Source organism: Vulpes lagopus, chromosome 1, assembly GCF_018345385.1.
Source record: "Vulpes lagopus strain Blue_001 chromosome 1, ASM1834538v1, whole genome shotgun sequence".
NCBI lineage: Eukaryota > Metazoa > Chordata > Mammalia > Carnivora > Canidae > Vulpes > Vulpes lagopus.
Window position 1 is genome coordinate 163,417,607 of NC_054824.1, and position 27,593 is coordinate 163,445,199.

The 27,593-nt window shown below is 45.3% G+C and overlaps 1 protein-coding gene across 5 annotated transcripts in view; it reads right to left on the reverse strand.

Moving 5' to 3' along the window:
* ASTN1 (astrotactin 1) overlaps window positions 1-27,593 on the reverse strand; it is a 296,848-nt gene that overhangs the window by 29,689 nt on the left and 239,566 nt on the right. For all 5 annotated transcript variants that reach the window (XM_041750473.1, XM_041750399.1, XM_041750242.1 and 2 more), the window contains one exon: window positions 2,633-2,901. In XM_041750473.1, coding sequence (XP_041606407.1) covers window positions 2,633-2,901 — 269 coding nt within the window. The remainder of the gene's footprint in view (window positions 1-2,632; window positions 2,902-27,593) is intronic.

The window sequence follows — 27,593 nt, forward strand, 5'->3', positions numbered from 1 at the left end:
GGCCTGGGAGAATAAGGAAGGGTTTGTCATAGCTGGTGAAGCTTGTGTTGAAAACTGGAAGTACTGTAACAGCAGGAGTTTGCCAGTGGCAGAAATGTAGGAGAGGCTGTTCCCGGGAGAGAGAGTGACAGTCTGAAGGGTCAGATGTACAACAGAAAATATATTGTGTTTAAGGGGGTACCAGAGGTTAAAATTTAGAGAATAGGATATAAAGTATAGAGAGAGTGCAACCTAACCAGGTAAGCGAGGACCAAATTGGACAATGAACTGCCCTTATAATGATATGCTAAGGATTTTAGATTGCATTTAACAGATTTTCTTGCTGAATTTTCTTGCTGCAATAGGATCTGATGTATTGGGAGGATGGATTCAAGGTATCTGTGTTCCTGGTGATAGATAGATGTTAGGGAGTGACAAGAAAAGTTAGGGAAGCATACCTGGCCTCAGGCTTGGACAACTTGGTAGAAAAGAATCTCATTCACTGGGATTAAAACACAATGGTAACTGTTTAGGGTGGAAAATAGAGAGTTCAAGTTTGTTGGGTTTGAGACACCTGGTGGGTTCTTTGGTTTGACCTACTGGTTTCTAGACTGTTTCTAATCACTAGACTGAAATATGGCATCATAAATGATCTAGTCCCATAGAAGGAGGCCCAGGAGGCCAACAGAGGTTAGAAAATTGGTCCCATGGCATCCCAGGTGGCTCAACGGTTTAGCGCCACCTTCAGCTCAGGGCCTGATCCTGGAGACCCGGGATCGAGTCCCGTGTCGGGCTCCCTGCATGGAGCCTGCTTCTCCCTCTGCCTGTGTCTCTGCCTCTCTCTCTCTCTCATGAATAAATAAATAAAATCTTTAAAAAAAAGAAAATTGGCCCCAGACATACCAGAGGAGTAGAGGTAAGAATACATACCGAATTACTGGTGTCATGACTTAACACTTCTCTTCCTTTACTACTTTACTCTGTATCTCCACTCTTTGTGAGAAAGGGGAAGTAAGAAGGAAAAGCAGAGGAGCAGAGAGAATGAACAGAGGAGATGGAATATATTTAAGGAATAAGAGAGAAGAAATGTGGGATGGCGACTGAAGCAGCTCAGGGCCACCTTGCCTACATGTTCAGAAATTAAACGTTCAAATATGGCCAGGTGGATGATCTCTCCCAAGTCCTCTCTTAAAACCAGTGCAGGGAGACAGGGAAGGGCTAAGGTCTGGCAAGTAGGAGTTCCAGACAGGGAGATGCTAAAGACAAAATTTCCTTCAGCTTCCCCATTTTGCCCATGATGCTCCTGCAGGAAGCTGGAAGTCTCTGCTCTCCTCCCACCCAGCTCTCCCCTACTCCATAGATCTGCATGCCTTGTCCCATAGGGCAGTGCTATGAGGTGCTCCCTACCTCTGCTGTTCTGGGGCAAGCACTGAGGTAAGGGCACTGGATTCAAGCCACCACAGCTTTGGGTCTCCATGGTGACACCAATCCATCCTTCTCACCATCCTTGCCAGCCCCCTAGTTTCTTTTCCACAGCTCCTCCTCCCCAGTCACTTCTACTAGAATGAAGAGGAATTCATAGGCCAAAGGAACCTTTTATCCTTTTGTCCCCATGAGAGACCTTGTTTTAAAACACTCAGTGAACTATCAGTGGCAGAAACAGAAAGGTGAGAGCAGCACACACGTGCAAAATCCCTCCTTGCTGGTCTGAGCATCACCTATGAAACAACTGTGACACACCAGGTGTCCCTTAAAAGAGGAAAGAGAAAGCAATTATCACCCTGCCTGGATGGGCACAGCTCTTGGGCAGGGAAGCAGCTCTCTGCTCTGACTATGTCTTGTCCCTCAAGGTCGCCTTTGCCTATAGTCTCAGAAGTCCCACACCCTGAGCTTTCATGTTTTTATTCTTGTCATCGTCATCATCGTTGCTGTTGTGTGTGCTGTGACCCACTCTGTTCTTTCTGTCCTTGAGGAGATCAGAGAGCTAGGAAATGAGCTAAGCCACTGTCTCTGCCACATTTCTCCAACTTATCCTTTTGGACCCATTCATTTTCTCATAGCACCTTTGGAAAGGGAGCCACAGAGGGAAAGGAGGAGTGGCTGGGAAATGTCATGACCTAGCAGCATAACATAAGGCAGAAGATTTGCAAGGAGGTGTTTTTTTATGGTGAGCCACGGGCAGGAAACCATCCCCACCCACCCCAGACTAAGACCAGACTCTTCGCTTTGAGACCTGTGCCTGAAGCACTCCTTCTAGCCTCATTGCAGCCAATTCAGGCCTGGGATCTGTTAGGACAGCAGAGCCTCTTCCCATGACTGTCCCCCAGGCTTCCTGAACAATGACTTTGGTGACTAAGAATGCCATGTCTCCTGATCTACCTTCTTTCTCCAGCCCTTGTTGCTCAAGAATCTACACAAATGCTGAGTTGTGACTCCTGAGTCATTACCCTGGGTGTTGTGGATGCGCTGATTTGATTTAATATGCAAACATGCAAATCTAAGCAAATTATGTGCCTGGATTAGCTAAACAAAAAGTCTCACCATCCATATTCTAGCACAGAGCTCAACTATACCCTGTCACGTCCCCAGGCCATTTGGAAAACCCTCTGTTGTTGCTGATGCTTCCCTGAGTCAAGAGTCCCAGGCCTCTTACCCTCTGGGTCTGGTTATTGGTCACCAGTTCATAGATGGGGGCTGCTCTGGTCACCTCCAGCAGAACTGGCTCAGCAGGAGTGTCAGGGCTGGATGTCACATGACACAGGGGGCAGGATGAGGGGCATCGTCCCTTGCTTTGGCATTCCATGCGGACTCCAGCCGCCATGCGCTTGGTGCCAGACTCCGACAGGCTGGCGATGTATTCTGGGAATGTCAGCACCTTGGGGTCTCTTTCCCGCTCCTCTGACTCGTCAGATGGGGAGTTGCCTGCCAGACACAAAATGAAGAGGAATGATGAAGCAGGCAAAAGAGCAAGGTCTTGCGTGATCTCATGGCCCTTGAGTGCTGGAATCAAATCCTAGGAAGGTCACAAAAAATCACTGACGTGTTACAGGATGTGATTCTGATGGCCCATTCAATGCGGGGAACCCGTCCTCCCAGGAACCTATTAGAGTTGGAGAGCCTCCCAAATGTGAGATCAGGTGGTTCCCTCTGGAGAATCCTCAGCTCCACTGATCGATCCCCTCAGGGGGATGCATCTGCAGTGTCTGTGCAGGACCTACAACTATTGTCAGTAATACAAACAGTAACAACAGTGATTATTCTAGGACTCAGTATCTTCATCATAAAATGAAGATATTGATCGTACCTACCTCTAGCATTGTGTGACGAATAAACGGCAACATGTTTTTAAAGCACATAACACAGTGGCTATTGATGTCCAATCATCATCCTAACAGTTTTAAGTATAACTAGAGGTAAGGTTTACCTAAACTATGAAGTGAGATCTGTTCCGGACCTCCTTTAACCCTTAAGAGAACTCTCTGCAAGGAGTTCTACCATTGCACCCATTATATGGATGAAGGAAGCAAAGCCAAGAGCCTCAGGATCACACAGCTAGTCTGTAAGCACTAGGATTTGAATGCAGTTTGGTCAAATTCCAAAGCCCTCAGGTCATTGGGGAGGAAGAGGATTTTTCTGCTTCATTATTCATCAACATATTAAAGATGGGGGAGGGAGTTTGGGCTTTTTCATAAAGATGTGCAATCCAGAGAGATGGATTTATATTGCCCTTGAATGATGAGTGAAAGATAGAGAAATTCTTGGTTTATTTTTGGTGACAAAGATGAGAAATGCCTACCTGAAAATAAATACTACTTTGTTCCCTATAGAAGAAAGCACTGCTTGGTATTTGTCTTCCAAGCCTTTGTGATTTCCCATTTAACTTATTCATGCTAGATGAAGATGGAAGTACAGTACACTGACCAAAGCCCTGGGCTCTGTAAGAGATTCCAAAGTCTTTGTGATACAGTTGCAGGTTTGAACATCAAACAATTTGATGGAGACCACTAGGCTTTTAGAAGCCAGGGGCAGATAGAGAACATTCACCCTGGGCATCTTGGACCTCTCAGGAATGTGGTACTTGATAGGTCAGATATTTGGGGGGCATGGCTGGAAGGGTTTGCAAAGGGGTTCCAGAAGGTGACTGTGAGCTACAGCTCATTGAATTTCTAATAGGGTTCTCTCTCATGGGGTCCGGGGAGCTCTCTGCTCTCCTCCCCCGTGTTTGCTATGTAATATGAACCCATTTGGAAATGTCATGAGACATATCAACACTGTTGTTCTCCAGATGAACAACCTCATTATGAGGCTGAGGCATCTTCATCCAGAAGCTTCAGTGGCATGGGACTCCTCCTGCACGTGAAAGCAAAGGACTCACTCAGTGACTATAAACGTGGGATATAATTTATTTCACATTTGCAATTGATCTAATAGCAAACCCAGAGTTGAACCAAAGCCTTTCCTGGGCTCCTAGAAGCACATAACTGCACAAACCAAAACTGAGAATCATGTTATCAAGCAGGGAGGCCCAGGAGCCCACACCAGCCAGCCCCAGAGTCACTCAGAACCACTTGTCAATCCTGATTGACATTCAGGTTTATGCCACTCAGTTGATCCTGAGGCTGGGAGTATTTGTAAAGTGAGCACAATCTAGCAGGAGTCTCCTCACCCAGGCATCAATCTTCAACAGGCTACAGGAACCAGGCAGAGATAAATGAGGTGAATGGATTCTGGATATGATTTCTAGAAAAAAACAGGCCTTCATTTTTGGGAAAGTGAATCAAATTTAAAAACAAGATCAGGAAAGACATGGTGCTCCTTTTCAAGACAAAGTTTAAAAAATTTTGCTATGCAAACCATGCCAGAGAGCTTGCAGGTCTCTTGGAGGGCCCTGTGGCCCTTGCAGGTCAGATGCATTTCATCAACCCACCCACAGCCCTCCTCAGTGAGAAAGTCTTCAACAGAGGCTGGGAAAGAGTTCCCACGAAATGACCGCTAGGTGGTGATATCAAGTCTAAAATGACTTCCGAGAGAGGAAAAATCTGTGATGAGTTCTGCGTGGCCACTCTGGCACCACAGAAAACAAACGTATGGAAAAGTCACACCTGGCTACTTGAAAAAGTTTGTAGTGGTACCATTTTTTTCTATGAAATAGTAAAAAAATGAATGAGCAACACACTTCCATAAGATGCATCCTAAGGAGGAACATAATTGAGACAGAGCTCAGAGACAGAAAATTAAAATCCCCTTCGATGGAGTAACATTTGCAAGGGGAAATAAGACTCCATCAAATTCCTTTTCTCTCACGTTTAATCCCCAAATACCCAGGAAGTCCACCCCCTCCCTCCCCACCGCACACCCCATACACGTCCTTGGGTAGGATGCACCGTTCTGAGAGTCGGATGCGGCCACTAGAGGGCACTGCGCCCCCAAACACAGGGTTGCTCAGTGACCACCTCCCTGCCCTCCAGCACTCCATCAGCACCGCTTGTAATTGCTGTAAACATTGGAGGGGCTGTTCCCTGGCCGCTGTCTTCTGACTCTCCCAATTAAAATCAGGATTCAGCGAATCCCTCTCAATATGCTCCAGCTCCGGGTAGGTGCAAGGTTCCGGAGGAGAGAGGCGTGCAGAGGAGGATGCAAAAGAAGATAGATGGTGGCAGACCACCAAACTCTCGTGTTAAGCCTGAATCCTATTTTCCTTCTCCTGAAAATCTTCAGGTCCGTAGAAAGCGGGCCTTCTGAAGGCCCCTCCAAGTCCCATTATCAGGCAGCACAGAACTGTCTAGAGAAGAGCTGGATTTATACAGAAGTGATGAGCAGTGAACTCCCAAAGCCATCTATTCAGGCTCCAGCAAAGAATAGAGATGTGTGTGAGAAAGAGATTTTTCAAAGAGGAAATGCATTTTCCATGCGCAGTTAAAGACACAATTGGGAAATACTCCTTAAAATGATGGAGTCCGGTGGTGAAAGCCCAGATAAATCTCCCTTTGCCCAAAGAGAGCACCTATAACCATCATGTCTGTGGCAAGTGAAAGAGTAGCTCAAATCCCAAAAGCTTCAGGAGAGTCTGATCTTTGACATTTGCTTTTAACTCCCCCTCAGAGGTAGAGTGGGCAATAGAGAGGTCTGTGTAGAGAGTCACAGGGAGGAGACCCCACCTTCTTTCCTTAGGGTTCAATGACTCCCCCCTCCACTGCTTACTCTAATTACAGTCCATAAGTATTTCTTGCCTCTTCTGCCCTCTAGATCCTGGGTGGAAATGCTCTAGAACTTTAAGACCCTGTCTCTTGATAAAATGGATATACAATTTCAAAAGTTACAGAGTCTCTGGACATAAGAAAGAAGCTACAGTTAAGGTCTTAAAAGATTATAATTGGCAAAGGTGATCAAGAACACCGAGGTGTGGCCCGCTCTTATCCCTGTTTGCAGAATTCATCTCGTTGCTCTCAGGGAGGCTTTGGAGTCCAGCCATGACACTTAGCTTTCTTATAAGTAGAAGAACAGCCAACCTGGAATGTAGTTAACAACCCCAAAACTGCAAAGCATTTTGCAAATACAGTTTGCTATAAATAAATGCCATTTGCTTTAGGCTAAATCTGTATCCTACAGCACACAGTGGATGAATTTCCCCAATAGAATATTGTGGAACAAGAATATTGGCATCCTCGATATTCAGAATCTCATTGTGGATGAGCCCATGGCCTTAGGTGTGTACATACTGACCCACCTAGACTCTGGAACCATGCAAGGATGATAAAAGTGACTGACCCATCCTCATGCAGGGTCTGCTCTGCTGGTAGGAACTGACAGGTCATGGAGGTGGATTAGTTGTTATGAAGTAAATTGGTACAATTCCTCTAGGATTCTGGGACGGCTTAGGAATCTCTCTCCTGAGTTGGTGCCCAAGGCAATGAGATGCTAATGACATCACAGCTAGAACTACAGAGGTAGTTCATTAGGCAGCAAAAAAACCAAATGCAAACTAATTAGATCCTGGCTCTTGGAGACAGCTTAGGATCTATGGGAAAGAAGACATGGGGCAAATGAAACACAGCCATGGTCAACTGCGCCCTGGAGCTCACGGGCACCCTGCATTCCATCCCTCTCCAGCCAGTTCCTGTTCACACTGGGTGTCCTGGAGTTATCTGAATTCATACTTCCGTCCATGCACTCTAGCTCAGATTAGTCTCTCAGGATGTCTGGTCACATCTTTGGACAGAGGTTCAAGTCACCCTGAATGACTTAAATTGAACTCCTAGACTTGCCGTAAGACAGTCTCTAAAATCTGAATAAAGTACAATGTGATGGATTAATAATCAAGGGAAAGAGGAGAGGGCGTAAACTGGCCACTTCTCTCTACTCCTCTGTATGAGACAATGAGTGCTTGGGGCCAGTAACTGTCTTTATCTTGGAAACTCCTTTACCTAGTTCAGGTGTATCCATAGCCATCTTCTGTCTCTGTCTCTGTCTCTGTCTCTCTTTCTCTCTCAATAAATACAGTTAGATAGACATATATCCATGGATATAGGTTTTTTGGGGAAGAGTAAAGGGGCTGAATACAATAACTCATGATCACAGATTTAAAATTTAAAAACAAGTTAAACATAAAGAATAAAAACAAATCATTTGTAAACAGCTAGTCCCTTAACTAAACTTTAAACAATCAAGTGGCAAGAACAAAGCAGTATTTCAGCAACAGCCAACTCTCTGTCTCTAGCCAGGACCTCTTCCACGAGTGTAACACAGCTTCATTAATAGCTTGCTTGGGAGTCCACCTGAACGGCCAATGGGCACCTCAAATTTGATGTGTCCCCAACCGTTGTGGCCATTCCTCCACACTCTCCCCAGCAACCTGCTCCTCCCGCAAGGTGCTAGCTCAGCAAATGGCACCGGCTTCCTCATTGCTCTACATGGAAGCCCTGGCTCTGTTGTTTGTTTTCCCTTGCCCTCTCAACCAACCACCCAGTCTTCACATTCTTTACATCTCCTAACTGTCCACTCCTCTGCTTGCCCACGGCTGCCTCAGGGGCACAGCAGTTGGAAGTGTGAGATTGAGTCAAACACCCTGGGATTGATTTCTGTCCTTATCACTTGCTAGCTGTACAATCTGGGGGTGAGTTGCTTGACCTTTCTGTGCCTGAGTTTTCTCATATAAAAAGGAGATACTAACTGACCTGATTTAGTAAAGCTGTGGTAAAGAGCATTGGTACAATTCACGAAGAGAGTTTCACAGTGCCTGGGATGGAGTGAGTACTCTCTAAAATTAATTATTCTCACAATGCCTGTCTCCTTGTCTGCCCTGCCCACCAGCCACACCATCAAACGGGCTCCTTGAACAGCAAAACTGTAATATCCCACAGTGCCTAACAAGTAGCTAATGCATTTGACAATTCATTAAGCAAATATTTATTGAATGCCTACAAATGTTTGTCGAATTAATAAGTCATTTATAATGACTTGTAGACAAAATGACTAGGTGCTAACTAGACTGGCTGGGTTTCAATTCACTTCCCTTCTTGCTGTCCTGGGTTCTTTTGAGGTTTTTCTAGTTTCCTCCTACAGAGAGGACATCAATCCAGAGCAAGTTCCACTCCTTTTGGGTACAAATGTGAACTGGCCTGAGATGATTTGGTCACAAAGATTTAAGAAAATACTGCCAAAGTACATCTTGCAAATTGCATAAAAACACACATAGGCATCCCAAAGGTTACTGATGTACATTGAGTTAAGCTTAAGAAAAGGAGCAGCCAACTGTGGCACCAAGGAGCAGACAGTGGTTCTCCTGTGACTGGTCAGTGTGGGAAAGCTGTAGCCACTAATGTCACAAAGGGGCCAAAGGATGTGGTTGGTGTCCTGGGCCACGGGCACCAAATAGTAGCTGAGGTGGAAAGCATATCGCTGTGGGGGTGTAGGCAGCTCTGGAAGCTGAGTGACGGCACTTGTACCAGGATTCAGCATCGTATATCATATATTCCACTTCACCAGAAAAAAAAAAAAAAAAACAGTGGTTGTAACAGCCCGAGTGGGCGGACATTCCAGACTACAAGAATGATCCTCAGGATGAAACACAAAAACCCGTGTCTTCAGCAGTTTTCCTACTTTGCACCATCTCAGCCTGTACATAGGAGCCCACCAAAGCTTCCAGCCACACATTCATCATTACTCATTAGCTCAGAGGAAGCACATCTTTGGGGATGTGCTTTTGGGATTCAATACTGGAAAACTATTGGTTCACTATTGTCCAACATATTCAGAAACAGTTCCAACTCCATAGCGTTTATATTCCTGTCCTTTCCTACAAATGAATTTACAATTTTTTTAGACACCCTTTTGTCAGAATCTAGTCTTTACTTTTTATTCTAAAATTAAAGTTTCTGAAACTTCAGATCTAGCTCTCTGGTATTTCTTTGGGAAGTTTCTGGAAATCACAAATGGTCTTTGTTATAAACATGAGCAACAGCTCTGGGTGTGGTAAGGTCCAGTGTAAATAATTAGCAGTCATCAAATATCCACTGGGCACCTTAGCAAAGCATCATTAACTGGGAGGTTGAGGAAAAGGTGTCTTCTGGAAAATTGAATTTTTTGTTTAATTGATACTTAGCCAGAAAATGCTTACTTTTCCTCCAATTCTTGTTGACATTTTTCTTCTCTAAAAATGCAGTTTTCCAATTTTCTGCCTGCCTCATGAAGCATTGCCTACCAAACAGAATTAAACCTTTTCCCAAGGCACCTCCAGGTGATCATTTTGCTCATCAATTATGACTATGCAGATTTGGAAGCTGTAGCAGACAGAAATAAAATGGTATATATACCCCAGAAGGCTTTTAAAACTTGATCGATAACACAAGGTTACATTTTCTTAAGATTGCCCCCCCCCCCCTTAATGGGCATGTTGTCAAACAAATAATTGCCTGGTTGAGGTTCCGGGATAATTAAGTTCGTGTGAAACTGAGGTTTCCGTGTCGGTGCGGTGCCTTGTCCTTGCAAAAGTTGTTGGTCCTCTTTGGCATGGGAACAGTTAACTCAATAACAAACTGACCAAACCTCTGACCAGAACTCACCAAAGCCTCTGTCAGCCTCTTTTTTGGTCAGTAATAGTGATGGTCCATTTAGGAGGAGAGGTTGGGTCCAAAGAATGCCATAGCAGCATCTGCCAAGGGATTGATAAAAACACACAGCTAGTCTTGCCTAGCCCGGACTCCCACTGCACCCCTTTTAATCTTAAACTTCGTGTAAAGAGGGAAAAATGAAGATAGTTTGGTGAGCCACCACTTTGAAGATGCACGGGGACCCATTTCTACACAGCCCATGTGTTTAAAGAGGATCAAAAGTAAAATCCAAGAATTCCTAGGAAGCCCTAAAGCTTTTACTTCAGAAATGAACCCTTCTAATCAGCCAGACTTCAAGTCCCCGGTGGGCAAGAAGCTGCCTTATGGTTTTTGTTGGACTGTCATGGTTCTCACCCAATGCCTGGCATTGGATAAGCATCCGACAAATCCCTAGAGATGGCAAGAAGCAAAGGAAGTTTAGCTCTTTCTGGTCTCTTGTTGCCTGCAACTCCTCAAGTCTGCACCACAAAGCCTCACTGGGATTCAGCACAAGGGCCAGGCCAGGAAACCTGAGAGGGCTCAGGGGGTTCTGGAAGCATTTCCTTGGTGCACACGTGGGATGAGTACAGGAGACTGGGCTGGTATCACTGTTCCCCTCCCAGCTAAAGCGTCTGTCTTTCTCTCTTCCCTCCTTCCCTCCATCTTTCCCTATATGTTTACCAAGTGCCTCTCTGCCCCCATCATTCCTACTAGAAGTAATTCCCCTGGTACTCGGAGCCTGTGTCCAGAGGAACACCCGGCACTGTGTCAGACAGGGTTTGGTGTTATGTCTTGTCTGTCCCACGCACCTCCAGGACAGGGCCTCACTCATTCATGTGTCCCCAGAGCCCAGCACCCGATATTCCGTGGATGCTACCTCGGCCTTGGCTGGAGTGTCATAAATGTATGTGTACACTGTCAAACACCCCCCTTTTTAATGTTGACATGATGCCATTTTGTTCATTTGCCTCTCATAGTCCCATTCTTTTTTCACCAAATGCCTTTCATGGGGCTCTGAGAGGTTCCCCACATTTTCGTTTTTGTCATGTCCCTCCCCCTTCCATTTCCCGGGGCTGCCAAGACAGATCACCACCTGTGGAGTGGCTTCCAACAACATCAATTTATTCCTCTGGTTCTGGCGGCAGGAAGCCCAATATTGAGGTGTCAGCAGGGCCACACACCCCCTGCAGGCTCTCAGGAAGAATCCTTCCTTGCCTCTTCCAGCTTCTAGTGGCTTATGGCATTTCTTGGAGACTCTCGGCTTGCAGATGCATTGCTCTAGTCTTGGCCTCCATTGTTTTGTGGCTTTCCCCTGTGTGTCCAGATCTCCTTCTCCCTTCTAAGAACACCAGTCATTGGATTTAGGGTCCACCCTAAGTCCAAGATAACCTTATTTTAATTATATGGGCAGAGAACCTGTTTCCAAATAAGGTCACATTCTGAGGTTCCAGGTGGGCATGAATTTTAGGGGGACACGTCTCAACCCTCTGCAGTTCAAGGGCCTTGAACATTGTGACATCACCCGGTGAGCCCTCTGCTGACCCACGGCCAGGGACGATTCATTTGCTGGCCCCTTGGGAGCTGGCCAATCACCCGCTGGATTTCCTCCCAGGGCACCAGGCAGCAGGACGAGGGAAAAAGTTTCTGGCTCCCTCAGCATCCCAAGGCCCCGCTGCAGCTGTGTGCAGCTTCTTGTCAACATCAAAATAAACCTGACATAGAGATTCAGAGTCACAGCCTTCCGGATGTGCAGAGCTGCATGGGATTATCCCTGCTGATTCACCAGACAGAGTGGCATGGGGAGGGCCGGGGAGGGCCAGGCTTAGAGAGAGGTGAAAATGAGGAACACCTGCGGGATGGCTCTTTGCAAATCTCCATTAGCAGAGAGACCACGTGAGTGAGTGGGCACGCTCAGCGGGCTCCCGTCAAAGAGCCTCCCATGCACTCGTCTGGAGATTAAGGCTTTTTTCCTCCAGTCTTGTGTTTCTTGTCTGGGAAGCTGAGCTGAGAAGCCAAGCGTGCATCTCAGACCACTCAAGAGCAGAAGGTTCCCCCCCACCCCTGCCTGGGGTCCTCCCCCAGAAGGAGCCAGCACGGCTCCAGGGAGTAGCCCAGGCACAAGTAGAACGAGGAAGCAGGACCAGAGAGAAACAGAGAGCTCTCAGCAGCAGCGTGGGCCTCTGCTAACGTTAAATGCTCCACTAGGGACCTCGCTGGGCTTCTAGTGTGATCCAGGACGGAATTAGTGATGTTTTCTTCTATTTACAAGGCAGCATTATTTCCCAACTATGGGGTGCCTGTAAGCTTTGCCAGAACCATCCCCTCGGGACATTCTCAATGTGACTCCTTATACTTCTTCCTCCATTTACTTGGTTTCCTGCCCTCTCTGCACCAGCTCAGGCCTCATCATCTCTTTTCTTTCTGGCTTCAAATCTGGACAAGACGAGCGCAACTGAGAGAAACTCCGTGACAATTCTGAAATGGGTAGAAATCACATGTGATCAGGACCTGCCATGGCTCCACATGACAAGAACCTGGCTGCACACAGTGTGTGTGTGTGTGTGTGTGTGTGTGTGTGTGTGTGTGTGTGTGGCCAGGATGCACACATGAGTTACACACAGGTGGGAGCCTCTCAGGGTTTATGTGGCTCCACAGCAAGAGATTCAATGCCTTGCTGAGATACTGTGAAGTCTGGCTTATAAATATCTTTAACTACCAAACGGTCTAGAAATTTTTAATAAAAATATTATTCAATAATAATACTACTCCAACCAGCAAGGGAATGTTGTAACGGTCTCCATTTTCCTCTTGATACTCATCTAGCTTCTGTTTTTCAAATGATTTTGGATGTTAAATCCTTTTGCTGCCCTGACCAATTTATTCTGCAAATTAACTGTATATGACAGAACTTAAAGTCCGTTACCACTTAGCTTTGCCTCACTGAAATTTATGCCGCTTTTCTGCCCGTTGGAGCCACCAGCTCAAATAGATTGTGGCTCCTGGTGGTGATTTGGATTCTGCTTAAGTCCCTTACATCTTGGTCCTCATCTCTTGAGTTTAAAATGTGCTGAGTGGACCAGGCCTTTTTCACCTCTCGGTAACCTGTGCTCTATTCTCAGACACTATGGTCTCTGCAGCTGCCCATCCAGCCTTAATCAAACTCTCCTTACGGGATGTGCTTTCACCCAGAGCTGTGACCCACACTGGTCTGCGAGGGAGACTCAGTGACTCAGCCTGGCTGCAAGTGGCAGAAACAACCAGATACTCAGGCAAGCAAGAGTTACAAGATGAAGAGGCAGGCAATGAGTCGCACAAGGATGGAAACTCAGGTTGTATTTAAGAGAGTGTGGTAACCAAGGTGAGGGACAGAAACAGCACCATAGCAAGCCACACGAGTTGGTTCACTTCTGGGTAATTCAAGTGGAGAGACACTCTGACGCTAGGGAGGGCAGTCAGGATTCCAGGACCTCATGTTGGTATGACACAGTGTCATATCAACAATAGTTGAAGCAGCTGGTGGAGTTTGGAATGGATACAACAAGACCTGAACACAGGCTTGGGAAGTCTGTCTCCCTCCAAATATTGGAAGGGATGTCACACGGAGGTGGGATCACATAAATTCTGTGCATTTCAGGGGGTAGAATTAAGATCCAAGGAAGGAAATGAGAGGGAATGAGTTTACTGGATCGTAAATTTTCATTGAGCGCCTACTGTGTCAGATACAGTACTCAATGCTAATGTACACAGATACATCTTTTTCAAAGCTCATTTTTCAGTGTGCGAGGTAGAGGAGTGGTTAGAAAAATAGAAACTGATATGATGAGAAATGAGAAGAGAGGCAGTGGAGATGGGCTCTGGGCATACCTACGAGGAAGTTTTGAAATCCACTTCGCTGGACTGGGGAAGACTGAAGAAAGACACTTGATTCCTTCAGGGACAAGCTTTATAATAACTTACAACTGATAAAAAGTGAGACAGGCAGACTTGGAGATGGTAGGTTCTGGGCTAGTGGAAATGGTCACATGGAAGCCAGCGGAAGCCAGACAGTCACTGTCAGGGACTTCACAGTAGGGGGAGTGCTTCAGAAGGGCTCTGAGTCCCTTTCAATAGCCAAATATTAAACTTCTATTACTCTGTGACCTCATCGTTTCAGTCTTCCCCTAAATCAGTGGAGAGGCAGTCTGGGGATGTGCCTTTGAACAAATGAGTCTGACTTTGGATAACATGCCAGTCCTCAGATACCGTGTTGGGATGTGCCACCCTAAACAAGAATAATTTATTTTACAAATATTGTTAGAATACTTCTTAAAAATTCTTCAAGTAACCAAACATGTAAAAATAAATAAAAGTGGGGAATACACTGCTAGGCATGTGGCATCACTACTGTTTGGTAAACATAAACAGCTCTATTGTTTACGGAGTCATTCAAGCATCTACTCAGAGCTTCAGGGTACAAGCAGCCTAATTTGAAAACTACTGATTCAGAATCTAATGACATTGGCCTGAACTGTTCCAGGAGTAACCAAGTGTGCTCCCCCACCGAGAGGACCACGTACTGACCTGAGAAGGATAATGCCACCAGCAGCAGATTCTATCATTCGTCATCTATGGAGTCTGCTTCCTGGATTTTGCCAGACCAAAAGCCCTGTGTGGTCAGTCCTACTTGAGTGATAATAATGAAAGCCAGAAAACTTATCCTCTTGACCAAGAATGGATCTATTCAATCATGCAAGTTCATCTCATAAAGAAAGGAATTCATGGAAATGTGAGAAGAAGGCAACACCCCTGTAGACATTTCTGTGTGTGTGTGTGTGGTGGGGGTGCAGACAATAGAGTGAGGAGTAGATGCAGAAGCCAAATCTAAGGCTCTCCTTCAAGCAGTTGTATAGAGGTGTGTATGTATTAACGCTTTCCATTATTAACTCATCTCATTCAAATATCATAAAGAGAAATTTATCATTTTGTTCAACCAAGGTGATGCTATGATTTTACCTTATTTCCTTGCATACTTGTAGCAAAAGTAGATATTAAAACAATGACAAGTATTAAAATGACCAGTGCGGTTCCTAACTAGTCCCTATCAAGGAAGAAAGAGGCTTTCATGTAGCAGGGCCCAACTGTCATCATCTGTAAAGATGGCCATCTTGTCACTTTGGTCTTTTTTGTTTTGAAAGACAAGCAAGCATGGGGGGGGGGGAGGTGCAGAGGAAGAGGGAGAGAGAGAATCGTAAGTAGCCTCCACACCTAGCACAGAGCCCAGCTGAAGCAGGGCTTCATCTCATGATCCTGAGGTCATGACCTGAGCTGAAATCAAGAGTTAGATGCTTAACTGACTGAGCCACCCAGACACCCCCATCCTGTCACTTTGGCCATTAAAACCCCTGACACCATGGTCTCCCTTAAAGTCTACTTCTCTCTTGTGCACACATTCAATTCCTTCTGTTAGTAGAGAAACTAATGGTTGATGGAGAGCAGCAGCAAACAGCCAGCCACCCAGCCAGCCAGAAATGGCCTTGTTCTGCCCCTGAGCCAGCAGAAGCTCCCAGACCCAATAGTGTGTGAGGACATGGTCTATAAGGAGGCCTCTCTCTCTGGGACCTTTGATATTGGACCAATGAAAGAAAAGCAGATATCTGGTCTTGAAATTTAAGGGAAGGCCAGAGAAGAGTGCAGCAGGCCTGTCTGTCTCAGGGGTAAGCAGTTGAGATAGACACTGTAAGCATATTGTATCCCAGGCCATCACTTCAGCTGGCAAAGACCGTCTTCACCTGGAATTCCTTATCTCATGAGAGAAGGCAATTAGGGCTCGGTTCAAATCCAGAGCTCAGGGACATTTGGTAAGATGCTTAAGTTATTGGGCTAGTTTCCTTGTGTGTTAAATTGGTTAATAACTTATCTCACAGGATGATTCTGGGAGTTAAATGGGACAATACACATAAAACTATTGGCCTGGCTTCCAATACCTTAGCTCTCAATGGTAGCCATTGTTCACTATTATATTACCATTATCTAGCATGGTCTTGGTACCTGGGAGGTACTCAGTTCATACAAAAATGAATGAAAAACAAATACACAAACATCAATGCTCAAAAACAAAATAAGGATCTTCAGGAGCCAGAGATGGAACAAAAATACTCAGTAGTAAATGAGGACTAAACTTTCAGGCTTTGAATCTGCAGGAATTAACCCACCAAGGCTGCCAGGAGGTCAGTTGCCATATAGATAAGGGATCAGAAGTCCCCCTCATTGTGGAGAAACAAAACTAGGAATGAGGAAGGGCTCCACTGAGGAAGTCATGCCTTAGTCTGGGCCTGACAGTACTGAGCTGCCAGCGCTGAGATGGCAGGAAGAAGGAGCACCAGAATGTGGCTGACCCACTGGCTTTAGTATTGGAGACACAAAGTCCCTGATAGTCTCATGGTCTCATGGGGATGAGACAGAGGGAAGGAGAAGATGATGCTAAATTCATAATTAGTTTGTGACAATCTGTTTCCATGTATAACTTTGATGCATGATGATCAATCAAAAGATGTAGCTGGTTTGCCTAATGGTGGCCTCTCAAGCGTCCTTTTGGTAGCATGCTTATTCAGAATGACATGGTCCGCATGGTCCCAAAGTGACCCTCAAGGCTGGCAACCCATGTCTCCAGCAGTTGGGCAACCTTTTCATTAATACTAGGGGGCAATTTGGTAGAAAAGATGCTGTTGACCACGCTGAGCTTTAACTATTTCAAATAAAAATGCAACACTAGTGGAATAAGATTAACTTTTGATCCCCCAATCTGACCTTTCCAGTTACAAAATGTTTCTCCCTGAAATGCAGTGCTACTTGGATGGTACTTGCACGGGTGGGTGGCACATAAATGGCAGCATTTAAGGACCTTCATCCCACGTCTTGAATAATGATTTATAATATTTAAGGGTTAGTACTAATTGAGTGCTAGGATTTCTAGATTCTTTTTTATTTTCACAGGAAGGAGAAAAAGCAAATCCCTCCTAGGTATCAGCAAGACCCCAGGGTATCTTTCCCTTATATCAATCTGGAATCAAAAACCCACTGAGAAATACAGAAAATAAGCCACTTCAGATATATTAAGTCATGAATCCTATCTTCTTCTGAGGCTTGTAGCTATAGGATCTTGGATTTAATTTTCATTCCTATGGTAACAAGTCTACTGGAGGACAATTCAACTATTGTCTTTATTCTAGTCTAATGTCAAACAAAATAAAGCCACACAGTGAAATGGATGTCTGCCCCTGTGTGCATGTGTGTGTACATGCACAGACCTCTAACAAAACGCAATCTTCCCCCAGTGCCAGGAACTTAAGTGATGTCAAGGAAGCTGGGAAAAAGGGATTCCTTTAAAATGGTTGATAAGAAAATTCATCATTAATATTTCCAAGTCCCTGAGGCACATCTACTGTGCTTTCAGAAACAGTAGGAAGTGAATATTGTCAACAAGCAACCAATGCTGAACTTTTGTGTGTGTAGAGGTAAGTACTCATCTCAAGGTTGTTTCCATTGCTTATTTTTTTGAGTTCAAGTCTTTTTAGATCCTTCTTGTGCTTCTGTCTTCAGCCTCTCAGGACTTTCCTTTCATCAAAAGTTGGCTGACATCAAGCAAAAGTCAAAAGACCCAAACTGGAACTCAATTCAATTTGACAGAGCAAATACTAAGTTATTGAATGTCTATTTACAAGGTACTATGCAGGTCTTTTGAATATACAAAAATGGATTATGTGTAATCCCTACATTCAAAGGCTGTATTATCTTGTAGAAAAGATAAGACATATACGGAATTTAAGGGCCATTTTTTTTTTAAAGGATCAGATAAGGGCTAGATGATATCTGGATGATTAGACCAAAAAAGCTTCCTTGAGGAGGGAGCTACTAGGCTAGGCTATGAGGGATGAGAGTGTCCTTAATGACAAGAGCTACCACTTATGGTAGGAGTTGGCAACTCTCCCTGTAAAGGGCCAGATAGTAAATATTTTAGGCCCTGTGGCTCAAGCGATCTCTGAAACAACAATTCAACTATGCCTTTGCAGTGCAAAAGCAGCCACAGACACTACCTAAGCAAATGGGCATTGTCTTGTTCTGATATAATTTTATTGACAGATACTGAAATTTAAATTTTATATAATTTTCACCTATCATAAAAAGTCATTTCCCTTCTTACCCTTATTTTTTTCAAGTATTTATGGAGGCAGAAACCATTCTTAGATGTGGGTCATAGTTTGCTGACCCCTCATCTCCTGAATTCTCACTATAAATACAATGCTTTATGATATGTGATCTCATCGAATTCCTACACCTGTTTTGAGGGGTAGATGTTATCAGTCCATTTCCCAGATATCGAAGTGGAGCTCAGGGGGTTTAGGTCATACAGATTTCAAAGACTGCTTTGAACCACTAGGCCACATGACCTCCCAGTAATGGTAAGGAGCTTATGGGGAATGGTGGAATTAATAGGTTTTCTTCAGCCAGGGGCATTCCAAAATCTAAAAACTCTTTTAACAAATACAGGGTTTGCTATCATGGCTTGCTCACAGTGAACTCATTTTAGATATCTGTTATCATCATGTTCTCTCTCTTACAAGTCATGCAGGGGGTGGATTCAGTGTTTGATAACTTCTACTCTCCAGAATATAATAGTCTCCCATATTTGAAGGAAAAAGAACAGCCTTCTAGCATTTGTTCCAACCCCTCAGTTCCCCTTCCCCCATGGCTGCCCAGAGCCCAAGTGTGGAAGGTCTTGCTAGTCCCTGTGTGTAATGTGTATGCTTGCAGACATGATTCTCTCAAAGTTGCTAACTTCTCTGCTCACCATTCTGAGCAATGATTCTCTCTCACATGGCTTCTCTACCATCTCCTGTTTAAAAGCAATTTGATGTGCTAGAGAAGATGGAAGGAAAACAGGAGTTGCCACGTTCTCCCAATGCTTGTTAGGATGATATCAGGGGGTGGTCTCAAACCTTCTTCTATCACCTTCCTTTTCTAAAAGAGCCAAATGCCTTTTACACTATCTGCAGATTGTACTGGGTTGTTGGCTTCCAGATACAATGCCGACAGCTTCATGAGACAGTACTCACCTATTAAAGATCTGTTGTGGGGGCAGCCCAGGTGGCTCAGCAATTTAGCGCTGCCTTCAGCCCAGGGCCTGATCCTGGAGACCCCGGGATCGAGTCCCATGTCGGGCTCCCTGCATGGAGCCTGCTTCTCCCTCTGCCTGTGTCTCTGCCTCTCTCTCTCATGAATAAATAAAGTCTTAAAAAAAAAATCTGTTGTGTGCTCAGCACAATGCTACAGACTGTTATGGACTGTGGAGAGTTTAAATACTGACCTCCAGGAATTTGCAATCTATCTGGGATAACAAACATAATAATAGTAATATTAATAATAGCTGTCCTTCATCAGACATCTTGGCACTCTACTAAGCACTTTGTCTATATCCAGTCCAGCAAAAAACAAATCCAGACTTAGTAAGGGCGTATTATTCAAAAGCGTTATTGCAAAGTAGATGGGAGGGGGGATACTGCTGTATACGAAGAGGGGATCGTTACAGTAGGGAGAACGCTCTGGTGAGGTCTGCAAGCATCTCACAACTCAGGCAAAAGGAGTTTTTCTTTTACAGCAAGCAGCAAACAAAGCTAGAAAGAATAAGCTGTGGGAAGAGGTGTGAAACTAGCCTATTCTCAGGAGAGGCATATGCTCATTCAGGCTGTCTGTGGGCCAAATGTCAGAGGTGTAACTGAAGCCTGATAAGCAAGCATTTCGTTCTGATCAACCAGTGGGAACAAGCAGTTTAGATAACCCTTTATAAAGCAAAAGAATGGGGATTCCAGAGTCTGTATCTGGCCTTCTCCCAAATAAAGGGGGTGACCATGAGTCTTACCATCATCTTATGGGGAAGGGTTGTTCTTTGTGAAAAGCTGTTGTCCAGAATGTGAAAAATGACTGGATTTCTTCATGTCCAGCTAAGATTCTTATCGACCTTAATAGCTTGTGCTGAAACTGTCCCTACCTCTTTGATGACAGAGCAGAGCAACAGAGAGGGAAATCACTTTGCCTAAGACCACAGAGCTCTAAGTGGAAGAGGTGGAACGCATACCTGGTCCTGTCTGACTCTAGGTGCATGATCAGTCCCACATGGTGTGGTTGAGATGGTCAGCATTACAGGAGTCTGGAGGGTCAGAAAAGTCCTGGAAGGCTTCCTGGAAGGCCACATTTTAAGAACGGGCAGGAGCTGATGAGGTTTGTCAGGGACAATGTGGATCCTCAGGGCAATGGCAACAAGGCTAAAAAACTGAGGTGAAGGTGGCCAAAGGGTCTTGAGAGAGTTTCACTCTGACACCGACTTTTAAATAAAGTGACATCGGTCGCATAGGGCCACACAGAATGGGCCCCTGAAGAACCAGACCTGGAGTCTTAGGCTTGATGCAGCAGCCAGGGGCAAGCCTTTGCCAGACTGACTTATAAACCAACGCTTGAATAAACGGGAACCTGGAAGCCAAAGGGACCGGCCAGGAGGCTGTAGTAACAAGGCAGGCCTGGCAGTCTGTGCCCAGATTGGGATGACCATCAAGTGGGGCAAACCAAGGGAATCTGCAGAAGAAATACAGAGATCTGGTGCCTCATCTGGAGAGAGGAGGTTAAAGAGAAAGCTTTCACCTTATTAGAAGCTGTGTAATAAAAACTCATGATTTTCCTAAGTAGGTTTCACAGAAGTTTTGTTTTTCGGATCTGCTAATAGCATTATTAAAAATAACAAATAGAGAGACAAATAAAAAAGATGCTCAAGCTTTAATGCGAACAACCCAAGTGAAAGTTAAGCGGGTTTTCTTGTAAATCTTCAAAAAGGCTTTATTTAGAATTCTAATATGTATTACAAATCACCAAAAAAGATATGTTGTGTGCAGTGTTGCCACAACGTAATTTGAACATGGAATTCATTTCTTGCAGGGTATCTTGCTGGACTGGTGTGCTTCTCGCCCATTTTGGAACAGAACCTAGTAGTTAACACTATTGAGGACCTTCTATGGAGCAGAGGTTCTAATGGCCTCAAGACTCAGTCCTTGCAACACTGCAATAGTCTCATCATCGCATCGTCCCACTTCGAAGATGAGGACACCAAGGTTCAGAGGCTTTGAGGCCATTTGTTTTAATATTACGCAGCCCAATCGTTTCCTCCCCCACTTTGCACTGTGTTTCCTTCCACATCATAGTTAGATGAGGTCTTCCAACTCAGATTTCTCTGGCTTGCTCCAGAACACCCCAGTGACTGCATTTTGCTGGGTTGTTTTCTACAACCTCTGAAGACCTTTCCTGGGATGCAAGATTTCATGCATCATGGGCCTGTAGCTACCAGCTTCCGATCTATCGGCATTCACCTGCTGTTACGCGGAGCTTCTGGTGTCATTCAGATTTTAGATGACTCTCCTCCCTCTGTTTTCATGAACCTGACATCTATAAATGAGCAATCTCCAGCTCCTTACTGCAGGCTAGTGTGACGTGGGGAGGAGAGGGAGGGCACAGATAAGTCCTGACGTCATGAATTAACATGCACCACACCAGTGCTCACAGCCACTACCAGCACAAACTGTTTAGTGTCAAATTTAGAATAAAAACCAATTAAAAGATAACAAGGAGACATATGCTCCGAATGACAAGAATCAGAGTATTTACAGAACTATGACCTCTAGTGACTGCAGGGAAGCATTAGTAGGTTTTACAAGCCTGAATCTCCCCACCTACCACCCACCCCGCAAATTCTCTGTCTTCGCCAACATCCGTAGTTCATTTCCACCCGGATGGCCTTCCCAGGAAAAACTGCTGTGATGTTTAATACGGTGGATGGACTCGTGTGTATCTGAAGACCTGAGACCATAAAGATCACTGCCAACTTTCTTCCCCTGCACTAGTGCCAGACGATTGGTCTGGGTTCAAGATGTTTCTCCTTGGGGTTTCTGCCACAGCCCAAGTTGTTTGTGAGGTAAGAATGCAGGTGAACGTGTAGGTTCCCCACTTCTCCCTTATATCTCAGTAAGGTGTGGTTGCAGGTCAGGAGGCCCCCTTACCCCTGGCCAAAAGTGAGATCTGGCTAGGGAGGATGGACATTTCAGAAAGGTGGGTTTGCAGCCTCTGGATCCCCAGCCTTGTCAGGATCAAGAAGCAGATTATACTACCACAAAAAGCAAAAATTCTCCTACTCAGAAATCCATGTCAGTCTGGTTCAACCTGTGAGCCGAAGAGCTTTCAATTCTTGCTGTTCCACAATGAAGGAAGTCATCCCAGGACCCACAGGCTCCACTTGTGTCCACCTAGGAGATTGCTGTGGGCAAGTCTTGCATGGCTCACCCCATCCTCACCTTCTACATCCCAAGAGTCACCATTTGGGGGACATTTCCCAAATTATTGTCAAAGCCACACTACACTTGATATTTCTTCTTCTTAGTCCAGACTTTCAACACTTCCCACTGCTCTCCTCCGAAATTTTCCTGATGGTCAATCTGTCTCTAGATTTTATGTCTCCCAATTACCCACCACATTTACTGAGTATATGCTTCTTTGTTTGTGTGTGTGTGTGTGTGTGTGTGTGTGTGTGTGTTTAAGATTTTATTTATTTACTAGAGAGAGAGACAAAGTAAAGTACAAGCAGGGTTAGGGGCAGAGGGAGAAGCAGACTCCCTGCCAAGCAGGGAGCCCAACAAGGGGTTCCATCCCAGGACCCTCAGATCATGACCTGAACCAAAGGCAGATGCCCAACTGCCTGAGCCACCAGGTGCCCTCCAGAATGGATGAGTTCTAAACCACAATGAGGATAATGAGGACAATGCCTTTTCTCTGTCAAAATCTGTTAGTCATTCTCAAATGACTTTAAGGTACAACTAAGGGAACTGGGCATGGCCAGCAGGCCCTCTACACCTGTTCCTGGTCTGCCTCTACTCCTACCTCCCCTGCATTTCCTGCACCCTTGGGATTCTTGTGTCTGCTTCACTCCTACTGAGACAGTCCTTGTCCCAGAGGCTACCCACTAACGTCCACTCCCACACACCGCCCCCCAACCCAATTCTCTGGCCAGGCACCAGTTCCTCTGGGAAGGTTTTCTCAATCCTGCCCCTGTCTGGACTAGGAGCCCCTCTTTGGTCCTTCCTCTTCTCAGGTCTCATAAGTCTTATCATACTATTATAATTTCTGATTACTGGACACTCTTCCCTATAGTTTATGAATAACTTCATAATGACTATAAACAGTCAGGGCCTGGCTCTTATTCATCAATATATTCTGGACACTTAGCATAGGGCCTGGCAGTCAATACATTTTTAGCAGTAGGTATCAAGTGCTTGCTAACTTGTAGACTGGAACTCTCTCTTTCCAGCTAAGAACTCGGCAGAGTGAAAATTTTATCTTGTTTGCCATTATGCTAATAATGCCTAGCAATAATGGAACTGTTAAGAGGAGCTCACATCATGTTAGATCTGGCATCCTTATCGAGTGCTAATCCTGGGTCAGCAATATGGACAGATCAGAAATATAAAGAGAGGCACCAGGAGAGTAGAAACAAGGGCCCAGAGCCCTGGTGGGTATCAGCACATGGAAGAACAGATGCATGGCTTTGTGAGAGTGGGACAATCAGTGGCCGAGTCTGGGTTCTGCACTTGGTGACCACAGCTGTGACCACAGCCGAGTGTCTTCACATCATGGGTCCCAAGCACCCCCTTCTGGGATTAGCGGTGCTGGACTGCCAGTGGGCAAGGAGGATGGTGACAGAGTCCTACTGTAAGGGCACATGGTCTGCAGGCAGATGTCCCCAATGCGGAATGCTTCCTCTGCTCAGCACCCCGAGGGTCAGGGATGATGCATTCACCATGCAGTACCCCGAGGGACACAGCTCCGGTTTGCAAGGTGCCTTTCGTGGTTTTACAATTCAGAGTGCCTGAGAACAGTTCACAAAAGGCCCTTCACCAAACAGGGTCATAACATGTAACCTACCTCTTCCCTTCATAAAGTGCTGAGAAATACGGTGTACGTGAAATACTAATCATTGGAAGTTACCGTCATAATGATTTCTCGGGGCCTTTGTGGTTATAATACGTTATGATTCTCTAAGGGAATGAGGCAATGATGTTTGCCCTGCTAGTCTCCCTCCCTGCCCAGCAGGACAAGACACACACTTCTTTGCCACAGTCTCCCTCTGATCCCTGCACCTCTTGGTGCCTCCTCAAAGCCCCCTCTGCTGAGTTCCCCTCCACCTGCCACCTTGACCCCATCTCTACCTGTGAGCCATTCAGGCCTTCGTCCTGGGCCTGATCCTCTCCTCTGTCATCCTCCCTAGGTGAGCTCATCCATCCCAAAGCTTTAGACACCAGCTGAATTCTGCGGACTCACAGATTTGCCTCTATGAGGTGCAGGAGGACTTCGAGCATATTACATGTGACCGCGGCATTTGCCTCAGTGGCTTCCTTTCCAGCAGCCTAGCTGGGGTTTTTGTGGTTCTATTTAGCTAACCTCAGCCTTTCCGGCCTCCAGCCAGGCAACAGCTTCCTTGCTCAGGTGGCTCTGACCCCACTGTGCTTCCCCACCTCAGGCCTTTGCACTGGCCATTCCCACTTTGTGATCTTTCCATCAGCTCCTCTGCCACGTCTCAGCCAAAGTGCCACTCACACCTGCCCTGACGGCTCTCTCTAAAGTAGGCACTGCCTCTGGCACCTGCTGTCAGAGCACCTTCTTCACCCCCCCACATAGCAGCCAGAGTTCCTAATATTTTGTTCATTCTTCATTTGCTTGTTTATAGTCTCCTCCATGAGAGCAGGTCCTCTGCCCCTTCTACAGTGTTGTTTGCCCAATACCTGCACAAAGGAGAGATTCAATAATGATGAAAAAAAAAATCACTAAAGTGTTAAAAAAAAAACAGCTGATGGAATTATAGGGGAGATTTTCTGTGGTTTCAGTCTGCTTTGGTGTTTAGCTGTTGATCATGAATGACCTGAGCCCACCTGGCAAATGCAGGATACATGACCTATACAGGTCCCAATGTGTTAATTACCCTTGAAGAGAGAGATAGTGGATGGTTTGAAGGAATAGCATCTCCTTTCTATTCAGCCCTGTAAAAGAATGCAGGGGCCAGTAGAGCTGGGAGGCTGGTGTCTCCTGATATCCTCATCCACATTACTGTGATCAATATTGAATGTGAACCCACTGTGAGCAGAAGCTACAGCAACATCTGTGGGGAGTTACAAAGAAGTGGGCCGAGTCCCTGCTCTCTGAGGGAGGAGGCAAAGCCAACCAAATAAAAATACATAAAGCCATAAATGCCCCCAACACATCAATATATATAGAACCAATTACCACAGTAATCGACTGGATTTGTAATAAATTGACAGGAGAGGTCCTGGCAGTCAGCGCAGCCGGTGGAAGCGCACTCACAGGGTGACTTTATAAGCTGCCCCTGTGGAATCAACCTGACTACAGAAAAACCCCAAGGAAGCAGAAAAATGTCAAGGGAGTCTGGGCTGTTGGTTTACCAGATTAGGTTGTTTTTCCCTGTCACTGGCACTCACATTTCAACTACCAAGCACATATTTTAACTGGCAGATTTACTGAGAAATTTAGCTAAAGAAATGCTTCTTTCTGCTTCTCTTTTTTTCACTTTGTTATTGTTTTTTTTTTTTTAATCAGCAAAAACAAAATGTTTTAAGGTCTTTTTTGAACCTGCTTGATCTTGCGATTGCCTTAGACAGAGGGCTCCTGTGGCATCACATTCTAAGTGCAGTGAATACTGTCCCTGGCTGGACTGAATCAAGTTGATGGGTCTTGTGTTGTTAGGACTTTAGCCGAGCCGTCTACTCCTTTCTAGTCACCCTGGGCTTTGGGGGAGGCCTGTTTAGGTAAGTACTGCCCCCTCTTGGCTTCAGTTGGCAGTCAGCATGCCACAGAGCGGTCTACAGACGTCCTTCCCAAAGCTGCAAGGTCTGGGCATCCTGAGTGTCCCCGCCTAGCCCAACAGCATCTCTCCCCAGAAATGCTTTATGTTACCAGAGGAGTCTCTCCTTTAAAGCTCTCCACACATGTCCCTTTGCTTCCCTCCTTGAGCATGTCCCAGACTACTCCTGCGATCAGCTGCCACCAGCACAGATTCTTTGGTAGTTGACAGAACGTGCACTAAGCCTGCCCCCGAGAAACTGTCCAAGGAATGGGATAAACTCTCAAGAGTTTATGGTGGAAAGTATCTTCAGGATCTTGCAATGGCTTCCTCTGTCTCTTCTGTGGGTCCCCCTGAGGGCTCAACCATGCTGTCCCATAGATACTGACTAGCCAATTGCAAGGAAAGAAGAGGTAAAGTAAGGCTGGAGGATGAAGCAGTCAGGCTCTACTTCAACATCCAGAATTCCACAGTGGGTTAGGAGCCCTCTTTTACGACGCACCATACTCCTGATGCCTAGCACTGTGCCTGATGTACAACAAACACTCAACGCACATTTCAGAATGAATGCACAACATCATTACCTTGCAAAGGAACTCAGCCTTCCCTCAAGCTGCTGTTGCCTGAGGTCTGCATGTCACTGAATCTGCTGGCAGCAACTTAGCAGTAAAGTCAAAGTGCACTTGGCAATTTTTTAAGAGTGGAAAGTTGATCTGATCAGGGAACTATCTTCCCCTCATTGGTAACAGAGATATAAATGACATATTCTGGAGCCTCTGACTTTTGTGGCATTAATCATCTACCCTTTATAGTATAGCTGGCACTTGGGGCCAGGTTTGAAAATGGTGTCAACTACTCTCATTTTTTTGAAATTAATTACTTACCTGATCCATTTCTTGCTGATTTCTTTGACATTAGTTTTTCTTATGTATTTTTAAATTTTCTCTTTAATTTATAATCTTCTAATAATTGAACCAACTTCCCAAGAGTTCCATGAGATTCAGGAAGACTGTCTCTGACAACAGAGGAATGGGAATTAGGAATGAACCAGAAATGGTGAGTGGCTAAACAGATCAGCTTAAATGAACAGGGTTTGTTGATTTGATGGTTTAAGTCAAATGGTTTTATGTTTTGTGTTTCAGTTTAAACACAAGTCATGTGTTATACCTGATACATATCCTACTATCTTATATCCCACCCCACTCCACCAAGAAAACTTTCCAATTTGCTTTATAAAAGAAAGGTAATTTCAGGAAAAGTGGTAAAAGAAAGGCTGGTATTGGCTCCTAGAACATCAAGGGGTAGCCAGTAATTTGGAATGACTACCACAAATGGGAGGTCCACATGTGGATTTACTCCATTCCAGGTTTTTAATCCTAGTCCTACCTGGTGCCAATCACTGGGCTTTAAGGTCTAGCCTATTCTTCTAATGCCAGACTTCCTGATATATCACCCCCACCTTTCCTCCCCAAACCCACAAAACAATCAAATCTGGAGATGGGGATGAGGGGTGATGAAAGGGTAGGCTGGTGCCAGAGGTTCTGGGGGCAAGGTGTTCAAGGAGATGCTATCTTAGACATATACTGTCACTTCTCATGGGAAGG